We start from the raw sequence: 18,483 nt of genomic DNA, 5'->3' as shown, positions 1-18,483 counted from the left end.
CAGGATGGATTGTTTTCGTGGGTGGATGGATGGATCGACAGATGGGTTGATGGATTAATGGATAGATGGATGGATGTTTGGATGGATGGATAGACACATGGGTTGGTGGGTGGATGAATAGATGGGTTGATTTAGGGATACATGTGTCGATGGATGGATGGATGGATGGATGGATGGATGGATGGATGGATGGATGGATGGACAGATGGGTGGATGTCTGGATGGCAAGATGGATGGATGAACGGATGGATGGATGGATGGATAGATGGATGGATGGATGTATGGATGCCAATTCCTTAGCCAGACTTCCCCACTGTTGGATAAAAAGAGCATTCCCACACATTGCATAAAACTTCACCTCCACTGTTCATCCAGGACTACAACATTATCAGTTGTTTAAACCAATATAGGCAGAGCTGGATTTGTGTGCAGATTTGATTTCCTGTTCACTGAACCATAACTTCTTAAGCTGTAATTTTTTGACAAGACCTGAAATGCCAATAAACAGATTCAAGTTCAAGTCACTATGTAACAACTCCTAGGTGGTCCTGATAACAGAAATGATCAGTGTAAATAAACACACTGACAGAGCCCCATTTCACAAACATGAATGTAGGTAAATGTGAAAATGTATGTAACGATCCTCTGAAGCTTTCTAGATCTGCTTTTCCAAGATGTTTGATGCTTTGATTAGCATTAATGAGTGCATAAACCAAAAGATAACATCTTTATAGTCTGATAAGCTGTCAGGATTTTGGCCACAACTTTCTCTCACATCTGTAATGCCTTAGTAGCAGTTGTATTGCAGCTGGAACTGACACAAAACTACATTTGAAGACAAAAAAAAAATGACTTTAATCAAAGACTTACCACCAGCACAAGTAGCTGAGCACTCGGACCATGGCAGGTGGTGCCAGGCGAAGCCTACCTCGTTGTCACCGCTCCCTGTCCGGTGGATGGGAACATTAAACTTGTAGCGTATTCCAAGGTTCTGCTCTTGAAGGAGAACCTGAATAAAAGGAGGGAAACATGTTTATGTGGCTACTTAAACTCATTTTGCAATATTTGTCTTAAAAATGTCTCAGAATTTCCCTCTTTGGTTGAATGGTTATTGCAGAGGAATTTCCTATATGTAAGAACTAGTGTTGCACAGAGACCGACACCAGTATCGGGCAGGACCCCGATCTAGCACTAAACTGGTGGTATCGGTATTGGCGCGTACCAACAAATAGGGCACCGATACCATTTTGAGAGCCAAAAGTTTATTCAACTATTGTCACCCATTCCAGGTAGGCAATAAAAAGTTCTACTGGATTCACTTTTTTATTAGTCTTTTCTCTTCTTCACAAAGGTAGGCAGCAGCTTGACAAAGCCATGATGGCTATTATTTTACATCCAAGTAGTATGCAGTTCTTCGTATATAGACACACGCATCCACTTCAAACAGATGGTATCGGTATGGTATCGCCAAATGACTGCACAGCAAGGTATCGGGTTTAGGTATCTGGGCCAAAAAATAGCCTCAGCGCAACACTAGTTAGAACGGTACATGCTTCTTTTACAGATACATGCTAATCGTGTTTAAGTATAAAAGCAAATCATTCTGACACACTGCTACCGAGCAAAGTGTCTTTACCTCCACGGCTAAATCACTGCTAAATCAGCAAATCAGCCTTAAAGCAAACAGCTCGAACTAAGGCTTCAGCCAACTGGACTCAACAGGGTTGGGGTGAAAAAATTCTTTACCTTAAAAAAGATCTGTTCGAAGCATAACTTTACTAAGTCTCCATGTTTCAAGCTAGGCTAAGCTAAGCTAGCTGGTGCCTGCTCTGATCCTGACCTGTTTAGGGTCTCTTGACACCAACCATTTTGGTGACATTTTCAGATATTTGTGTGGTGGTGGGGTGAATTACACTGTAAAATGAGGAATGCATTAGAATTAGCTTCCCTGCTTAAAGCTGTCAAGCTAATTTGGCTTGAAATCTGGCCACAGATTCCAAAAAAGTAAAAAAAAAACAACAAACAAACAAAAAAACAATTCACTGGAATTGGTTTCCAAGTTTGAAGATGTTTCACTTCCCATCCAGGAAGCTTTTTCAATTCAAATGTCAGCATTAGAATAGAATTCAAAGCTTTAAAAAGTAGCCCAAAAACTTGTTTTGGCTTAAATCTCTGCTATAAAATTCACTATAAAGTCTACTATATAGTCCCCACTCTATATAATGATTGAGGGATTTAAGGGTTAGCCTGGACGTTTGGCCTTAGTTTTTCATTTGATAAGAAATTATTCCACATGTTTTGCTAAGAAAAATCTTGGTAGGTGTGGAATTGAGCCACGCTCCTTCCAGCTTCACATGATACATTAAACAATGCAGCTTAGTGATATTTCCTTATTTTGGAATAGTGCTCTTTAAAACCTAACTCTGCTTTAACATTCTCGTCTTCTTTCTCCATGCTTTATCCCTTCCATAGATGAAATTACACTCATATTGTTTTTATTAACTGGGAATAACCAATTGCTTTTGAAATCAGTTGGTTCTCTAGATTTTATTCAGGGACATAAGAGTAAATGTGTTTGATGATGAATGCACACAGCCAACTAGTAAAGCAGACATATATGGGTTCTAAAATGTGCACTATTTTGTGTGGATCTATCATATTTCACAAGGACTGAATACATTTGTAAAGCACTGCATATGCCGCTAACAGTGCAATAGGTGGACATTAGAGTTGTAGACAGCACAGGCTCCTCTGAATCACTGCACTGTGCTTTGTTCTGAAAGCTTAAAACATACAGTAATCCACCAACAAAGGAAAAGAAAAGAAAGATCGAAGGCAAGTTCATATAAACATTACCACCACTGGGAGTAAAATAGTTTTATGATCACATTTATTGGAGGTCAAGTGTACTAAAGCAGTGATTTTATTGGTTCTACCAGATTTTATGAGGAAAAAAGTTGTTTTTTCAAAGTTATAAGCACAACCTTCAAATTTATTTAGCAAATTCCACATTCTCTTCACTATTGTGAAATACGTGTTTGAATTTATCACTTTTTGTGTTTTTACAGTTCTGAGTTGACATCAAAAAATCAGCTTTATTACCATAACAAAGAGGTTTTCAGTGGTAGGTCCCAGCGCCTCCAAGGACTCGGGTTCATCGGTAGGTCTCCTGTAGTGGAAGGCCGTCCCTGCGATGTCAAACTTCCTGGGCCAGTCAATGGTCCAGGCTCCGTTGATGAAGTAATCATCCTCTTCAGATTTTAGAGCTGACAGATCACAAGATAAATTCATTTAATATCTTTCAGAAAGCTAAAATCCAAAAAAGGCTAGAGTTCTGGTCAGAAGTTTGGATATACTTATCATGAGCATGAACAACATTATCTTTTGGGAGCTTAAATGATATATTGGAACTTTTCTTTGTTTTTTGTGGCCCGATAATGATAAAACTATGTGTGACTACATGGGAAGAGTATTAATCTTACAAATGAGAAGTTGTGGGTTTAAGTGTACATGTACACTTAAACCCACTTAGACGGCCAGCACTAATTTGTGTATCGCTTTATGAAAATTGTGAATGAGCATTTACTGTCAAATTGCTTTAAGTGTCAACCATGGGTAACCAAATAAAAATAACCAAATAAAGAAAATACACAACCAGTAAAGGTCTGGAGACATTTCTAATTATAATCCATTACTTTATACAGAATTTAACACAGAAATAAAATGAGGTGTTTATGCATCCATGTTATACATTGACTTTTTAAATGAAAATATATATATATAAAAAATAGTACATTTTTCCATTTTAAAATCTAAGGTGTTTTTTTTAAGGAGAGAACAACAATCGTTCAGTTTGGTGTATATATATAGACAATTTCCTGATTCACATATTTTATGAAACACCTCTCGTTTCGTTTGTTTCTTTTTTTTTTCTTTTTTATGTCTTTATGAGAGCAGTGGGCTTTAGGCTGCCCTGCAAGGCTTTAAACCTGGGTTTGAATGGAGACAAAGCCATTTTCAAGCACATATTAAGGTGGTGATTTTGAGCCTGGATCCATATTTATTTTTTATTAAATTCATGGCGGAGAATCCTGCTTCACAGCAGCAAATTGAGCCAAACATACTCTAAATGTGCAGGGTCATCTCTGAGCACACTATTTCACTTTTCTGTCATCAGTTCCAGCAGTCCACACTTTTTTTTCACTTTTTCTCATCATCTTCCCTTTCTCACCCATCACCCGGCTTGCCACAGGTTTGCCTGTTGTGTCTAAAAGTAGCTAACAACAGCAACCCGGACTGACAGCTCATTGGCTAATTTGTATCTCGTGTAGCCTTGTCCCAGGTCATCTGGATGGCTTTACCATATTAACAGGAGATGATGTGATTTATAAAGGTTTTAAATCAGGTTGGGTCCGGATTAGCCAGCAGGTGGGTCCTGATTCGGACCGCAGACCACTAATCCGTGACCTCTGACCTAAACTACCACCATATATCTATACATTTCAGACCAAATTATCCTGCTGGCAAATTTGAATTTAAAACAACTTTCAATATTCCCAATTTGTTTATTCTGATTTAAATCAGTGGGTTGAACTGCAAATTGGGATGATGGCAAAGAGGGTTTTCAACTGGATGGGGACTTCATAAAAGATAAATCACTGAAACACCAGTAGAAACTTGGAAAAATCTCGTCAGCAACTGTGATTGATTATTGAGTGGGTATGGATCATTTTTAACAGCTAATTTTTTCCTGGATCCTGTAAGAAATTACTCTTTCCTAAACAAGGTTAAGTTTATAGTTGAATAACGGCAAATCTACACTGCACTGGCCACTATATGATGTAGAGCTGTCTACCTGCTCGATAAGGCACATTTCTTGTCAGCCAATTACATGGCAGCAACTCAATGCATTTAGCATGTAAACATCATCAAAGGTGATTTAAGTGACTTTGATCGTGGCATGGTTAATGGTGCCAGACGGGCTGGTAGGAGGATTTCGGAAAATACTGATCTACCAGGATTTTCGTCCATCTGTAGGGTTTAATAAGAATGGTCCAAAAAAGAGAAAATATCCACTGAATTGCATTTTTGTGGGTGCAAGTGCCTTGTCGATGCCAGAGGTCAAAGAGAATGGCCAGACTAGTTTGAGCTGACAGAAAGGAAACAGTAACTGAGACAACCAGTCGTTAGAACGGAGGTATTCCAAAGAACATCTCTGAAGGAACAGCACAACAGACCTTGAGGTGGATGGGCTACGGTAGCAGAAGACCACTCCTGTCAGCTAAGAACGGAGGCCATAATTTTCTTAGTCTCATTCAAACTGCATAATAGAAGATTTAAAAAATTGTTGCCTGTTCTGACGAGTCTCGATTTCTGCTGCAACATTGCGATGGTAGGGTCAGAATTTGGTGTCAAGAAGATGAAAGCTTGGACCGATCCTGCCTTGTATCAACGGTCCACGCTGGTGGTGGGGTCATGGGGTGGGGGATATTTTCTTGGCACACTTTGGGCCCCTTAGCAGGAGTTGAGCATCATGTCATCATCATAAACATAGTATTGTTGGTGACCATGTCCATTACTTTATCACCACAGTTTACCCATCTTCTGATGGCTACTTCCAGCAGATAAGATGCCATTTCATAAAGCATACGTAAATAATCTCAGACTTGTTACTTGAGCATGACAATGAGTTCACTGTCCTCAAATGATCTCAATCCGATGGAACAATTTTGGGATGTGGAGGAACAGGAGATTCTCGTGATGAATGGGCATCCGACTAATCTGCCGCATCTATGTGATGCTATCTTATGAATATGGACCAAAATCTCTGAGAAATGTTTGCAGTACCTTGTCAAATCTATGCCATGAAGGATTATGGCCAGTGTTGTGCATGAACCAGTTCAATGGATGGCGTTCATTTAATATGTTCATATTTTTAGTGAACAGTGAACTGAATTAATTAGTTTTGAAGTAATGAAACTAGACTACAGCGATATTCACTCTGAGAATAATGAGCAACACACAGCTCACATTCGCCTTCAAATAATAAAAACACTTTTCATTGGATAACATCAGGTTTTACTACAGCAAACAGCATGACAAACCAGTATATCTACTGCTAGTACTAGTCTGTGGGATTCAGACTCATCTGCTGGTATTTCTGATGCCAGTTTTGCAGAGCGCATGGCGGAGTTTTATGATCTAACAAAGGAAGACTTGGAACACTTCTATGCAAACTGTGCCCATTAAGACTTAACAAACAGGTCCATTCGTCAGAAACATCCATATTAAATTTAAAGCGACACATTGACTTAAAGCATCCGAGCAATGTTGGGAAATATCTGCCACTGAATAAGGAATGTAAGAAATCATTTTTTAAGCAGATCTTTTTAGCAGAACCTGAATGTGCCCCCTATGTTTCTGAAGTTCTGTGTAATTTGGCTAAATAAAGGCTTCACTGCATACTATACTACACTATACCTTACCTGCATCAAGTATTTTCAATTTCTTTCTATATATTATGATCACACATTTAGAGGTTGAAATATGAGGTTGTATTTTGTAGGATTGTGACTTAATTTACCAAATAATCTTGAACATAAATGAACTAATTCAATTATAGGTTTGTGAGCTTACTTTACATTAATTTTCAGAAAAAGTGAAATATGAACATGAGCCAGTTCATTTTCATCTGTGTGTGAACTGATATTTGAACTTGTTCTTTTTAATTATGAACTGGCACAACATTGATTATGTCAGTTTTGAAAGTAAAAGGGGGTCCAATCCAGTACTAACAAGGTGTACCCAATAAAGTGGGTAAGCCAAAATCTTCCAGAGGTTAGAACCCCTGAAGGCTATCTGTTTTATTGGCAAAAAACAACTTTGGCTTAGCTACCTATTGTGTTTCAAAGCAGAGTTAGACGGCCACAACATGAGACTCTGGGTCACATGACTCATCCAGTGACAGATCCGACCCTCTCGAGTCGCCTAGGTGCGTTTTTTTAAGAAGGGCAATCCTTATGAAGCATCAATACCCAACAAATGCTGTAACTCCCTTGATAAACACTTTAATATATATTTAATAAAGCCAAAACTTGGGTCAAATGCTACACAGAGATGTTTTAAAGCTCTACTGGCCATACGGACAAGCCTTCTGGCTTTTACGGTCAAATGACAGAAGGATTTAACTATTTAGCCAAAATGACAAGAATCCACATAGGGAATGGTGCTGTATAACAAGCAAGTAGTGTAATATTCAAGATAAGGACATTTTATCTAAAAACTCCAATATTTTCATACTCATAGAAACACTCTGCTTCTGTTAAAAGTTCCTGTAACTGATCAGTTTATTTTACATGGGTCAGTTGCTTTCATAACTTTTATTGCTGATCAAGCTTTTCCTAACATTCTACACAATAAAATAAATACCAATGGCCGCTATGATTCATACTAGTATCCTATCGGGTTAATATCGGTATCAGCCAATTCTCTAAGCTGCAATATCGGTATCATATCGGAAATGAAAAAGTTGTTTCGGGACATCCCTTCCAGTGAGAGTACCTGATGGCTTCCAAAACTATGTGATAGAAATAGGATCTACTATTTAAAGAAATATTGATGGGAACTCTATGTGGGAGTGTTGGCCTAGTGGTTAGAGCAGTATGCTTGTGCTCAGAGAATGTTGCAAGTAGCCGGTTCAATCCCCATAGCCTTTACTCTAGGTTCCTTGAGAAAAACCCTTAACCCCACATGATGTGTTAAATACCCAGAGCGAATTTCACCAATGGGACATAATCCATCCATGCTTTTTCTGTCACTCTTATCCCAAGCAGGGTCGCTGGTGCCTATCTCCAGCTGTCTATGTGCGAGAGCTGGGGTCCATCCTGGACACGTCGCCCGTCCATCGCATGGTAAGACAGAGGCTATTCACATTTAAGGAAAATTTAGAAAGCCAATTAACCTTATCGTCATTTTTTTAGACTGTGGGAGGAAGCCAGAGTACCCACAGAGAACCCACACATGCTAAGAGAGAACAGGCAAACTCCTGGGAATCGAACCCAGAACCTTCTTGTTGCAAGGCAGCAGTGCTGCCGACTGCATCACTGAGCAGCCCAGTATGAGATCAATAAATTTCAATTATTAATATTAAGTCGGACACTGTTTGAATGAGTAAAAGAAATCCCTGTCAATTAAAGCATGTGCACCCAAGCACCCAGTCATTACATCCTGATAGAGAATGACTTGAATCTATCTTTGAATCACATTTAGCTGAAGATTTGGTATTAATTTCAGCTCATCTTGATCCTTTAACCTGAAGTCATTAACAACATCGCATTACAACGAATACACATACCTCCCCTGTAGGAGATGCATAGGAAAAAAGAAGTTTAGGTGAAAGCCTTAAAGCCTCATAAATAAAATAACAATAGGTGTTCCTTTTCAACAGATCTAGATAGCTCCTCTTTTTCTGCACCAAATCATTGTCAAATTGGAAAAGACAAAGCAATCCAGCCACTTAATAATCTGTCAGCCTGGTCCATGTTCTGTAAATACTCCTTCGCAGAATTTACTTGACGAACAATGGTTCACTGCTCCTTAACATACCACAGCCTCCTCCTTTATCTACAAATCCATTTTCAGCACATCTGGCACTGATTGTGAGCATTGTGATTTTTTGAAGAGTGTAGTTTGAACAAGTCGTGCGCAAATATCACCCTCTCTATATTTATGCTTCCTCATGCAGACCTAATAAAACATCGGAAAAAATGCAACATTTTCATACTAGAGGAGCAAAGAGCCAGGCAACGCTACATAAGAAAAATATTATCACTATCACTGAGGTCACAGAGGAAATTCATGACAAAGCTACAAACTGTTTGGACGGGTAAATAAAAGCCAAGAAATGTGAGTCTTTAAACGGTGATATATGAACATCATATCCTCCATGTTCCCGGCGGAGCAGGCAGCTGTCACCACGGCCCTATAAATCCGACACAGCTCTCCACTTCAGAGTGTGGCTTAAGTCCTCCATCACCACCATCCGCTATAAATTCAACATGCTGTCACATGTCTTTCTCTGGTTAATGATAAGACGCAGGGCTGGCTTAATTGAATCCGGTTGTCTGATTGTTTTGCTTCTGACACTGCCAGCGTTGCAAATGCTTTCTTGTTTAGTCTGGAACAAAGTGGATGAGTCTGGTGCCAAGACAGTTATTAATAGGTTTCAGGGAAGTTTATATATATATATATATATATATATATATATATATATATATATATATATATATATATATATATATATATATATATATATATATATATATATATATATATATATATATATAAAACTGTTTTATAGCTTTGCATTAAGCAAGAGGAGATTAGATGAAGAAATTCTCCAATTTTCTTTTAACAAAGATGTGAGGAAATGCAAATGACAGACAAGAAAATATGAAACAGATTAGTGGTGCAAACTGCCAAGCCATCACACTGTAGTTAATTAAAACCGATTCACTTCAGCAAATAAAATAACAGATGATCTGTTAAAGGTTATGTGAAGACGTTTTAGGCTAGTTCTCTAAAACAAACCCTTAACCTGAAACCACAGTACTTAAAATACTGCAATGCTTAAATGTAGCTTTTGCACAAGTCCATTTGTTGATTTCTGTCTTGATTTGTTTTTTACATCAAGAAAACAATTGTCTAACATATTAAATCGTTGCAGTGGTCCAGACTTTGACAGAACCAGTGCAACACATTGTTCCTCCTTTTTTCAGGTCAATCTGTTCTAAATTTGCTGCTGTGCTTGGAATCATGGTCCTGTTGCATGACCTACTTTCAGAAATGGGTAAGAAAAACTCAAAATAATGTTTAATAGTTTTTTACTAAAGACCTTTTGAATATTTTTTATGCCTTATTCTTAATGGGGACAGAACCTGCATTAAAATATATAAAAAATTATCTGGAAAATAGTTATGCTCTGCAAGGTCACAATATGAAACAAGCACTAAATGTCTGTAGCAAGATCTTTATGGTTAATGGTCATGGTGGCAGTATATACAGGCCTAATATTATCTTGGCTAGCACCCATCAAAACTAAACTGTTACTCATTACCAATTGTAAACTAACTGTAAACCAATGTCAATTTGGTCAGTTTGTCTAGAATTCGATCAATAAGTTGCTTCCTTCTCACTTCCATCATAGATATGTTTGTTATCATGTATTTCACGTCGATTCAACTCAAAATGGGCCCGGATTTTAGCTCCATTCCACGTTTGGTGTTCTATTCCGAGGCTTCAAAGTATGGAACGGTCTCCCCTCCTCCTTTGCTGAACCCTCACAAAACCAGTTCAAGAACAATTTATAACTTTTCCTGTTAGATAAATATAGTCTGTCATTTACACTACTGTATACTGAAATTATGTAGCAACATATCACATGCACGCTTTCATTGAGGTTAAATATTTACACATTTGTATGGAGGTTACCACTTTTTTGGTAACCTTTCCTCACATTTTACTGTAAAGGTTAAATCTGATATTGTGTATTTTACTGAAAATAAACTAAACCAAACTAGAAAATCTGTTGGGAGCTGGAGAAAATACCATTTTTCTCCAGCAGAGTCCGCCGTGGATCCTCTGAGGGAGCCTCCTGCACAGGTGCAGCTCATCAAGACCATCAGAGGATCCACTACTTAAGCTGCCTTCAGACCTTACCTCAACGCCGCAGTGTTGTTCCAGTTGGTGACTCGTGCTTCCTCCGTTCTGCTGCCCCGATGGCGGGGCCTCCTAGAGGTGGGGGGGAGATGGACTCTCCTGACCTTTCTTCTGTTCCCTCTGAGTATCACGACCTAGCCCCCGTTTTCAGTAAGGTCAGTGCGACGTCCCTACCTCCACATAGACCCTACGATTGTGCCATAGAACTTTTACCCGGTGCTCCTCTCCCAAGCAGCAGACTGTATAATATTTCCAAACCAGAAAGAGAGACTATGGAGAAATACATCAACGAATCATTGGCTGCTGGAATAATCCGTCCTTCATCCTCTCCTCTGGGCGCCGGTTTTTTCTTCGTGGGCAAGAAGGATGGTTCTCTGAGGCCATGCATTGACTATCGAGGTTTGAACCAAATAACTATTAAAAACAAATACCCACTGCCTCTTCTCGCCTCAGCTTTTGAACCAGTGCAGGGTGCAACTGTCTTTACTAAGCTGGATTTAAGAAATGCTTATCACCTCCTCAGAATTCGAGAGGGTGATGAATGGAAGACAGCCTTTAAGACACCCTTGGGCCAGTTTGAGTACCTGGTGATGCCCTTTGGTTTGACTAACGCCCCAGCCTGTTTCCAAGCCCTTGTGAATGATGTTATCAGAGATTTCCTCAACGTATTTGTGTTTGTTTACATTGATGACATTCTCATTTATTCCAAGGATCTCCATGAACACAAGAGACACGTCCGTCTCGTTCTACAGAGACTACTGGAGAATAAGCTGTTCGTGAAAGCCGAGAAATGTGAATTTCATCAGTCTTCCATTACCTTTCTGGGGTTTGTGCTCGAGGGCGGCCAGGTGAAACCTTCTGAGGACAAGATCAAGGCAGTCCTAGATTGGCCAGTACCTGAGAATCGAAAGCAATTACAGAGGTTTTTAGGGTTTGCTAACTTCTATCGCCGCTTCATCAGGAACTATAGCCAAACCGCCCTGCCATTAACCTCACTAACTTCTTCCAAACGAGTTTTTCAGTGGACTCCCGAGGCCCAAGCTGCATTCGAGAAATTGAAATCCATGTTTTCCAGAGCACCCGTGCTAATTCAACCTGATCCTTCGAGACAATTCATCCTTGAGGTGGACGCTTCAAATTCCGGTGTTGGAGCTGTTCTCTCCCAAAAAGACGACTCAGATCAAAGAATACACCCTTGTGCCTATTTTTCCCGTAAGCTCTCCTCTGCTGAACAAAATTATGATGTGGGTGATCGTGAGCTCCTGGCAATCAAACTGGCGTTGGAGGAATGGAGGCATTGGCTGGAAGGAGCTGAGCATCCGGTCCTTGTGTGGACTGATCACAAAAATCTGGCTCATATCCAGTCAATCAAACAAGCTAACCCTCGCCAATCCAGGTGGTCCATCTTTTTCTCCAGATTCAACCTCATTATCACCTACAGACCCGGATCCAAGAACGTGAAGCCCGATTCTCTCTCTCGTCTCTACTCTGCCGATCATCCAGAGACACCTGAACCTGTCCTCCCAGCCTCATGCACCGTTGGAGTGGTCAACTGGGAAATAACGGACCTAATCAACTCAGCCCTAGCCACCGAACCAGATCCAGGTACCGGTCCGTCTAACCGCACATATGTTCCTTCTTCTGTCAGGTCCCGTCTGATCCAGTGGATGCACGCCGCAAAATTCTCCGCCCATCCAGGAGTGAGTAGGACTGTCGCTCTAATCTCCAGGCGCTTCTGGTGGCCCACGCTCCATCGTGATGTTAGAGAGTATGTGTTGGCCTGTCCCACATGTGCTCGTAACAAGGCTTCGCATCAACCTCCTTCTGGTCTCCTTCAACCTCTACCTGTTCCCTCGCGCCCATGGTCCCACATAGCCATTGATTTCGTCACCGGTCTCCCTGTCTCCCGAGGTATGTCCACCATACTAACCATTGTCGACCGTTTCTCTAAGTCTTGCCATCTAGTCCCCCTGAGAAAACTTCCCACGGCCTTCCAGACAGCCCAGCTTCTTATCAAACATGTGTTCCGGCTTCATGGCATCCCCCAGGAAATTCTATCGGACAGAGGTCCCCAATTCATATCCCAGGTATGGAAGGCTTTTTGTTCTGCGCTCGGATGCAAACCATCTCTCACCTCAGGTTACCATCCCCAAACGAATGGCCAGACCGAGCGTATGAACCAGCATCTGGAATCCACTCTCCGCTGTCTAACGTCCAATAACCCGGTGGATTGGAGCCTATACCTTCCCTGGATAGAGTATGCCCACAACTCTCTCCGTTCCGCATCCACTGGACAGTCGCCCTTCCAGGTCAGTCTTGGATATCAACCACCTCTTTTCCCCGCAGATGAGAGAGAGATATCGGTGCTGTCCGTTAATCATCACATCCGTCGCTGTCGAAGGATTTGGAGGGAGACCATTGCCACACTCAACCAGTCAGCTGAATCAACCAAGCGTTTCGCTGACGCCAAGAGACGCCCCGCCCCTGAGTATTCTGTGGGCCAGGAAGTGTGGCTTTCCACTCGAGACATCCCCCTCAAGGGGATGTCTCGAGATTCATAGGCCCATTCAAAATCTCCCGTGTCATCAACCCGTCAGCTGTCCGTCTCCAACTTCCTCCTTCCCTCCGAATCCATCCGACCTTCCATGTCTCCCAGATCAAGCCTGTTTCCTCGAGCCCCTTGTGCCCGCCATCCGACTCCCCACCAACCGCCCTGGAAGTCGATGGCCATCCAGCCTTCACGGTCCGCCGTATTGTAGACTCCCGTCGACGAGGTCGCGGTTGGCAGTACCTCGTCGACTGGGAGGGCTACGGACCAGATGATCGACAGTGGGTCCCAGGCTCGTACATCCTCGATCCTGCCCTGATCGAGGAGTACGAGCGTTCCCGTCCTTCCACTTCCTCCGGACCGCCAAGGGGCGGTCGTTGAGGGGGGGGGTACTGTTGGGAGAGTCCAGCAGAGTCCGCCGTGGATCCTCTGAGGGAGCCTCCTGCACAGGTGCAGCTCATCAAGACCATCAGAGGATCCACTACTTAAGCTGCCTTCAGACCTTACCTCAACGCCGCAGTGATGTTCCAGTTGGTGACTCGTGCTTCCTCCGTGAAAGCTCTGGAAGAGCTAACCTGCCGAGCCGACCCTCCGAGCCAAACCCTGAAGATTCTCAGTCAACCTCCAAGCAGCTCTGGGCAAGAGCTAGGAAACCCAAGCCAAGGTCTGTTCTAATAAGACGTGAGACGCTGAAGCAGCTAACGGACTCTGCTAACACATCCTTCTCCAGAACCAACAGTGACTCTCCCAAGGAGAACCTCAAGAACCCTCAAGACTCCGGTGAAACCAGATTCCAGGCCCAAACCAGTCATCTGCATATTCTGTGCTTGTGCCAATAAACTTGTTAAACTTTTCATCCTGTGTCCGTCAGTGGTGTTCTGCATCTTTGGGTCTCCATTAGAGAACCGATCATGACAGAACACTGCGGCCAAACTCAAGGCCCAGCAGATCACCATCTCCGTCGGCTAGACGAACAGGCTGCTCAAATCCAAGGATTCAGCCAGGCCTTACGTGAGTTGAATGCACATATTGAAAGACAGAACCAAGCTATTCAAGGCTACGTTAGCTACTTCAATAGCGCTAATGCTACATCAGCACAGCAACCATTTCCGGGTCCAGTTCCTCCCCCGAGGTCACAACCTGTGACGTCATCAGAGTTCCGTCCTAGTCTGCCAGAAAAATTCTCTGGTAACATGAAAGATTGTAAGGGTTTTTTATTCCAGTGCCGGCTGATTTTTCTGAACTCTCCTAGTTGTTTTTCTTCAGACCACAAGAAGATATCGTTCATCCTCTCTCAGTTAACAGGAAGAGCTTTAGATTGGGCCCAGGCAAGATTTGCCACCGACGACGGTGTAAATTGCCGTTTTTCTGACTTTATTGCTGAATTTTCCCAGGTATTTAACCAAGAGACGGACCAAACGATCGATTCCAGAGCTCTTTTCAACCTAAACAAGGTAATTCTTCTGTGGCTGATTTCTCAATTAACTTCCGGGTTAAAGCGGCAGCTTCCGGATGGAACCAGAGCGCTCTAAAGGGAGCATTTTTCATGGCTTTAAATGAACAAATCAAGGATGAACTTGCTACCCTCGATGAACCAGCTTCCCTTGACGATTTTATTCGTCTCGCCATCAGATTAGATAACAGAATTCGAGCCAGAAACACCTCCAAGAAGCAAAGTAATTTTTCCTCCGCCACTCATAATATGGCTGTTCTCTCTCCCTCTACAGAGCAGATGTCCACACAGAGATCTAAGCCACAGACTCTATCGTTGCCTGTTCAGGCCTCTCATTCAGGCAAAAGGAATAATGAGCCTATGCAGGTGGGACACACTAGGCTTTCTCCTGAGGAGAGACAGAGACGTTTTCTTGGAAAACTTTGCATATACTGTGGTGAGAGTGGTCACTTTATCGCCTCCTGCCCGGCAAAATCAAAAGCCGGGGCCCGCCAGAGGATATGAGGAGTCTGGCGGGCCATATAAATTCAAGTAAATCTCCTCAACTTTTGCTGCCAGCAACTTTGTTCTGTAATAACCAGAGTCTCTCTTTCTCCGCCTTCATTGACTCAGGCTGTGAGCGCAATCTAATCGACTCTGAGCTCGTCCAGCAGCTTCAGATTAAAACCATTCCCCTGTCTCAGCCTCTCAGTGTGTCTGCCATAGACGGAAAGAGACTCCATCGTGTTACCCACCAAACCCAGCCCCTCGAGCTACTTCTGTCAGGTAACCACCGAGAAACTATCACCTTTTTTGTGTTTCCTTCTGCATGTTCCCCCCTGGTCCTTGGATTCGAGTGGTTGGAGAAGCATAACCCTCACACAAATTGGACCAAACGTCTCCTGGAATCTTGGTCTACTACGTGCCACGAAACATGCCTTCGTTCTGCTGCCCCGATGGCGGGGCCTCCTAGAGGTGGGGGGGAGATGGACTCTCCTGACCTTTCTTCTGTTCCCTCTGAGTATCACGACCTAGCCCCCGTTTTCAGTAAGGTCAGTGCGACGTCCCTACCTCCACATAGACCCTACGATTGTGCCATAGAACTTTTACCCGGTGCTCCTCTCCCAAGCAGCAGACTGTATAATATTTCCAAACCAGAAAGAGAGACTATGGAGAAATACATCAACGAATCATTGGCTGCTGGAATAATCCGTCCTTCATCCTCTCCTCTGGGCGCCGGTTTTTTCTTCGTGGGCAAGAAGGATGGTTCTCTGAGGCCATGCATTGACTATCGAGGTTTGAACCAAATAACTATTAAAAACAAATACCCACTGCCTCTTCTCGCCTCAGCTTTTGAACCAGTGCAGGGTGCAACTGTCTTTACTAAGCTGGATTTAAGAAATGCTTATCACCTCCTCAGAATTCGAGAGGGTGATGAATGGAAGACAGCCTTTAAGACACCCTTGGGCCAGTTTGAGTACCTGGTGATGCCCTTTGGTTTGACTAACGCCCCAGCCTGTTTCCAAGCCCTTGTGAATGATGTTATCAGAGATTTCCTCAACGTATTTGTGTTTGTTTACATTGATGACATTCTCATTTATTCCAAGGATCTCCATGAACACAAGAGACACGTCCGTCTCGTTCTACAGAGACTACTGGAGAATAAGCTGTTCGTGAAAGCCGAGAAATGTGAATTTCATCAGTCTTCCGTTACCTTTCTGGGGTTTGTGCTCGAGGGCGGCCAGGTGAAACCTTCTGAGGACAAGATCAAGGCAGTCCTAGATTGGCCAGTACCTGAGAATCGAAAGCAATTACAGAGGTTTTTAGGGTTTGCTAACTTCTATCGCCGCTTCATCAGGAACTATAGCCAAACCGCCCTGCCATTAACCTCACTAACTTCTTCCAAACGAGTTTTTCAGTGGACTCCCGAGGCCCAAGCTGCATTCGAGAAATTGAAATCCATGTTTTCCAGAGCACCCGTGCTAATTCAACCTGATCCTTCGAGACAATTCATCCTTGAGGTGGACGCTTCAAATTCCGGTGTTGGAGCTGTTCTCTCCCAAAAAGACGACTCAGATCAAAGAATACACCCTTGTGCCTATTTTTCCCGTAAGCTCTCCTCTGCTGAACAAAATTATGATGTGGGTGATCGTGAGCTCCTGGCAATCAAACTGGCGTTGGAGGAATGGAGGCATTGGCTGGAAGGAGCTGAGCATCCGGTCCTTGTGTGGACTGATCACAAAAATCTGGCTCATATCCAGTCAATCAAACAAGCTAACCCTCGCCAATCCAGGTGGTCCATCTTTTTCTCCAGATTCAACCTCATTATCACCTACAGACCCGGATCCAAGAACGTGAAGCCCGATTCTCTCTCTCGTCTCTACTCTGCCGATCATCCAGAGACACCTGAACCTGTCCTCCCAGCCTCATGCACCGTTGGAGTGGTCAACTGGGAAATAACGGACCTAATCAACTCAGCCCTAGCCACCGAACCAGATCCAGGTACCGGTCCGTCTAACCGCACATATGTTCCTTCTTCTGTCAGGTCCCGTCTGATCCAGTGGATGCACGCCGCAAAATTCTCCGCCCATCCAGGAGTGAGTAGGACTGTCGCTCTAATCTCCAGGCGCTTCTGGTGGCCCACGCTCCATCGTGATGTTAGAGAGTATGTGTTGGCCTGTCCCACATGTGCTCGTAACAAGGCTTCGCATCAACCTCCTTCTGGTCTCCTTCAACCTCTACCTGTTCCCTCGCGCCCATGGTCCCACATAGCCATTGATTTCGTCACCGGTCTCCCTGTCTCCCGAGGTATGTCCACCATACTAACCATTGTCGACCGTTTCTCTAAGTCTTGCCATCTAGTCCCCCTGAGAAAACTTCCCACGGCCTTCCAGACAGCCCAGCTTCTTATCAAACATGTGTTCCGGCTTCATGGCATCCCCCAGGAAATTCTATCGGACAGAGGTCCCCAATTCATATCCCAGGTATGGAAGGCTTTTTGTTCTGCGCTCGGATGCAAACCATCTCTCACCTCAGGTTACCATCCCCAAACGAATGGCCAGACCGAGCGTATGAACCAGCATCTGGAATCCACTCTCCGCTGTCTAACGTCCAATAACCCGGTGGATTGGAGCCTATACCTTCCCTGGATAGAGTATGCCCACAACTCTCTCCGTTCCGCATCCACTGGACAGTCGCCCTTCCAGGTCAGTCTTGGATATCAACCACCTCTTTTCCCCGCAGATGAGAGAGAGATATCGGTGCTGTCCGTTAATCATCACATCCGTCGCTGTCGAAGGATTTGGAGGGAGACCATTGCCACACTCAACCAGTCAGCTGAATCAACCAAGCGTTTCGCTGACGCCAAGAGACGCCCCGCCCCTGAGTATTCTGTGGGCCAGGAAGTGTGGCTTTCCACTCGAGACATCCCCCTCAAGGGGATGTCTCGAGATTCATAGGCCCATTCAAAATCTCCCGTGTCATCAACCCGTCAGCTGTCCGTCTCCAACTTCCTCCTTCCCTCCGAATCCATCCGACCTTCCATGTCTCCCAGATCAAGCCTGTTTCCTCGAGCCCCTTGTGCCCGCCATCCGACTCCCCACCAACCGCCCTGGAAGTCGATGGCCATCCAGCCTTCACGGTCCGCCGTATTGTAGACTCCCGTCGACGAGGTCGCGGTTGGCAGTACCTCGTCGACTGGGAGGGCTACGGACCAGATGATCGACAGTGGGTCCCAGGCTCGTACATCCTCGATCCTGCCCTGATCGAGGAGTACGAGCGTTCCCGT

At 43.5% G+C, this 18,483-nt stretch overlaps 1 protein-coding gene across 3 annotated transcripts in view; it reads right to left on the bottom strand.

The window, feature by feature from the left end:
- The window catches only part of adamts6 (ADAM metallopeptidase with thrombospondin type 1 motif, 6), a 109,059-nt gene that overhangs the window by 19,422 nt on the left and 71,154 nt on the right, over positions 1–18,483 (bottom strand). For all 3 annotated transcript variants that reach the window (XM_038303507.1, XM_038303506.1, XM_038303508.1), the window contains 2 exons: positions 3,103–3,266; positions 871–1,009 (listed from right to left, as the gene is read on the bottom strand). In XM_038303507.1, coding sequence (XP_038159435.1) covers positions 871–1,009; positions 3,103–3,266 — 303 coding nt within the window. The remainder of the gene's footprint in view (positions 1–870; positions 1,010–3,102; positions 3,267–18,483) is intronic.

Source organism: Cyprinodon tularosa, unplaced genomic scaffold (genome assembly GCF_016077235.1).
Source record: "Cyprinodon tularosa strain WSP-4 unplaced genomic scaffold, ASM1607723v1 ctg511, whole genome shotgun sequence".
Lineage (NCBI taxonomy): Eukaryota > Metazoa > Chordata > Actinopteri > Cyprinodontiformes > Cyprinodontidae > Cyprinodon > Cyprinodon tularosa.
Note: the sequence above shows the minus strand (reverse complement) of the source record. Positions and strands in the feature narration are given on the sequence as shown.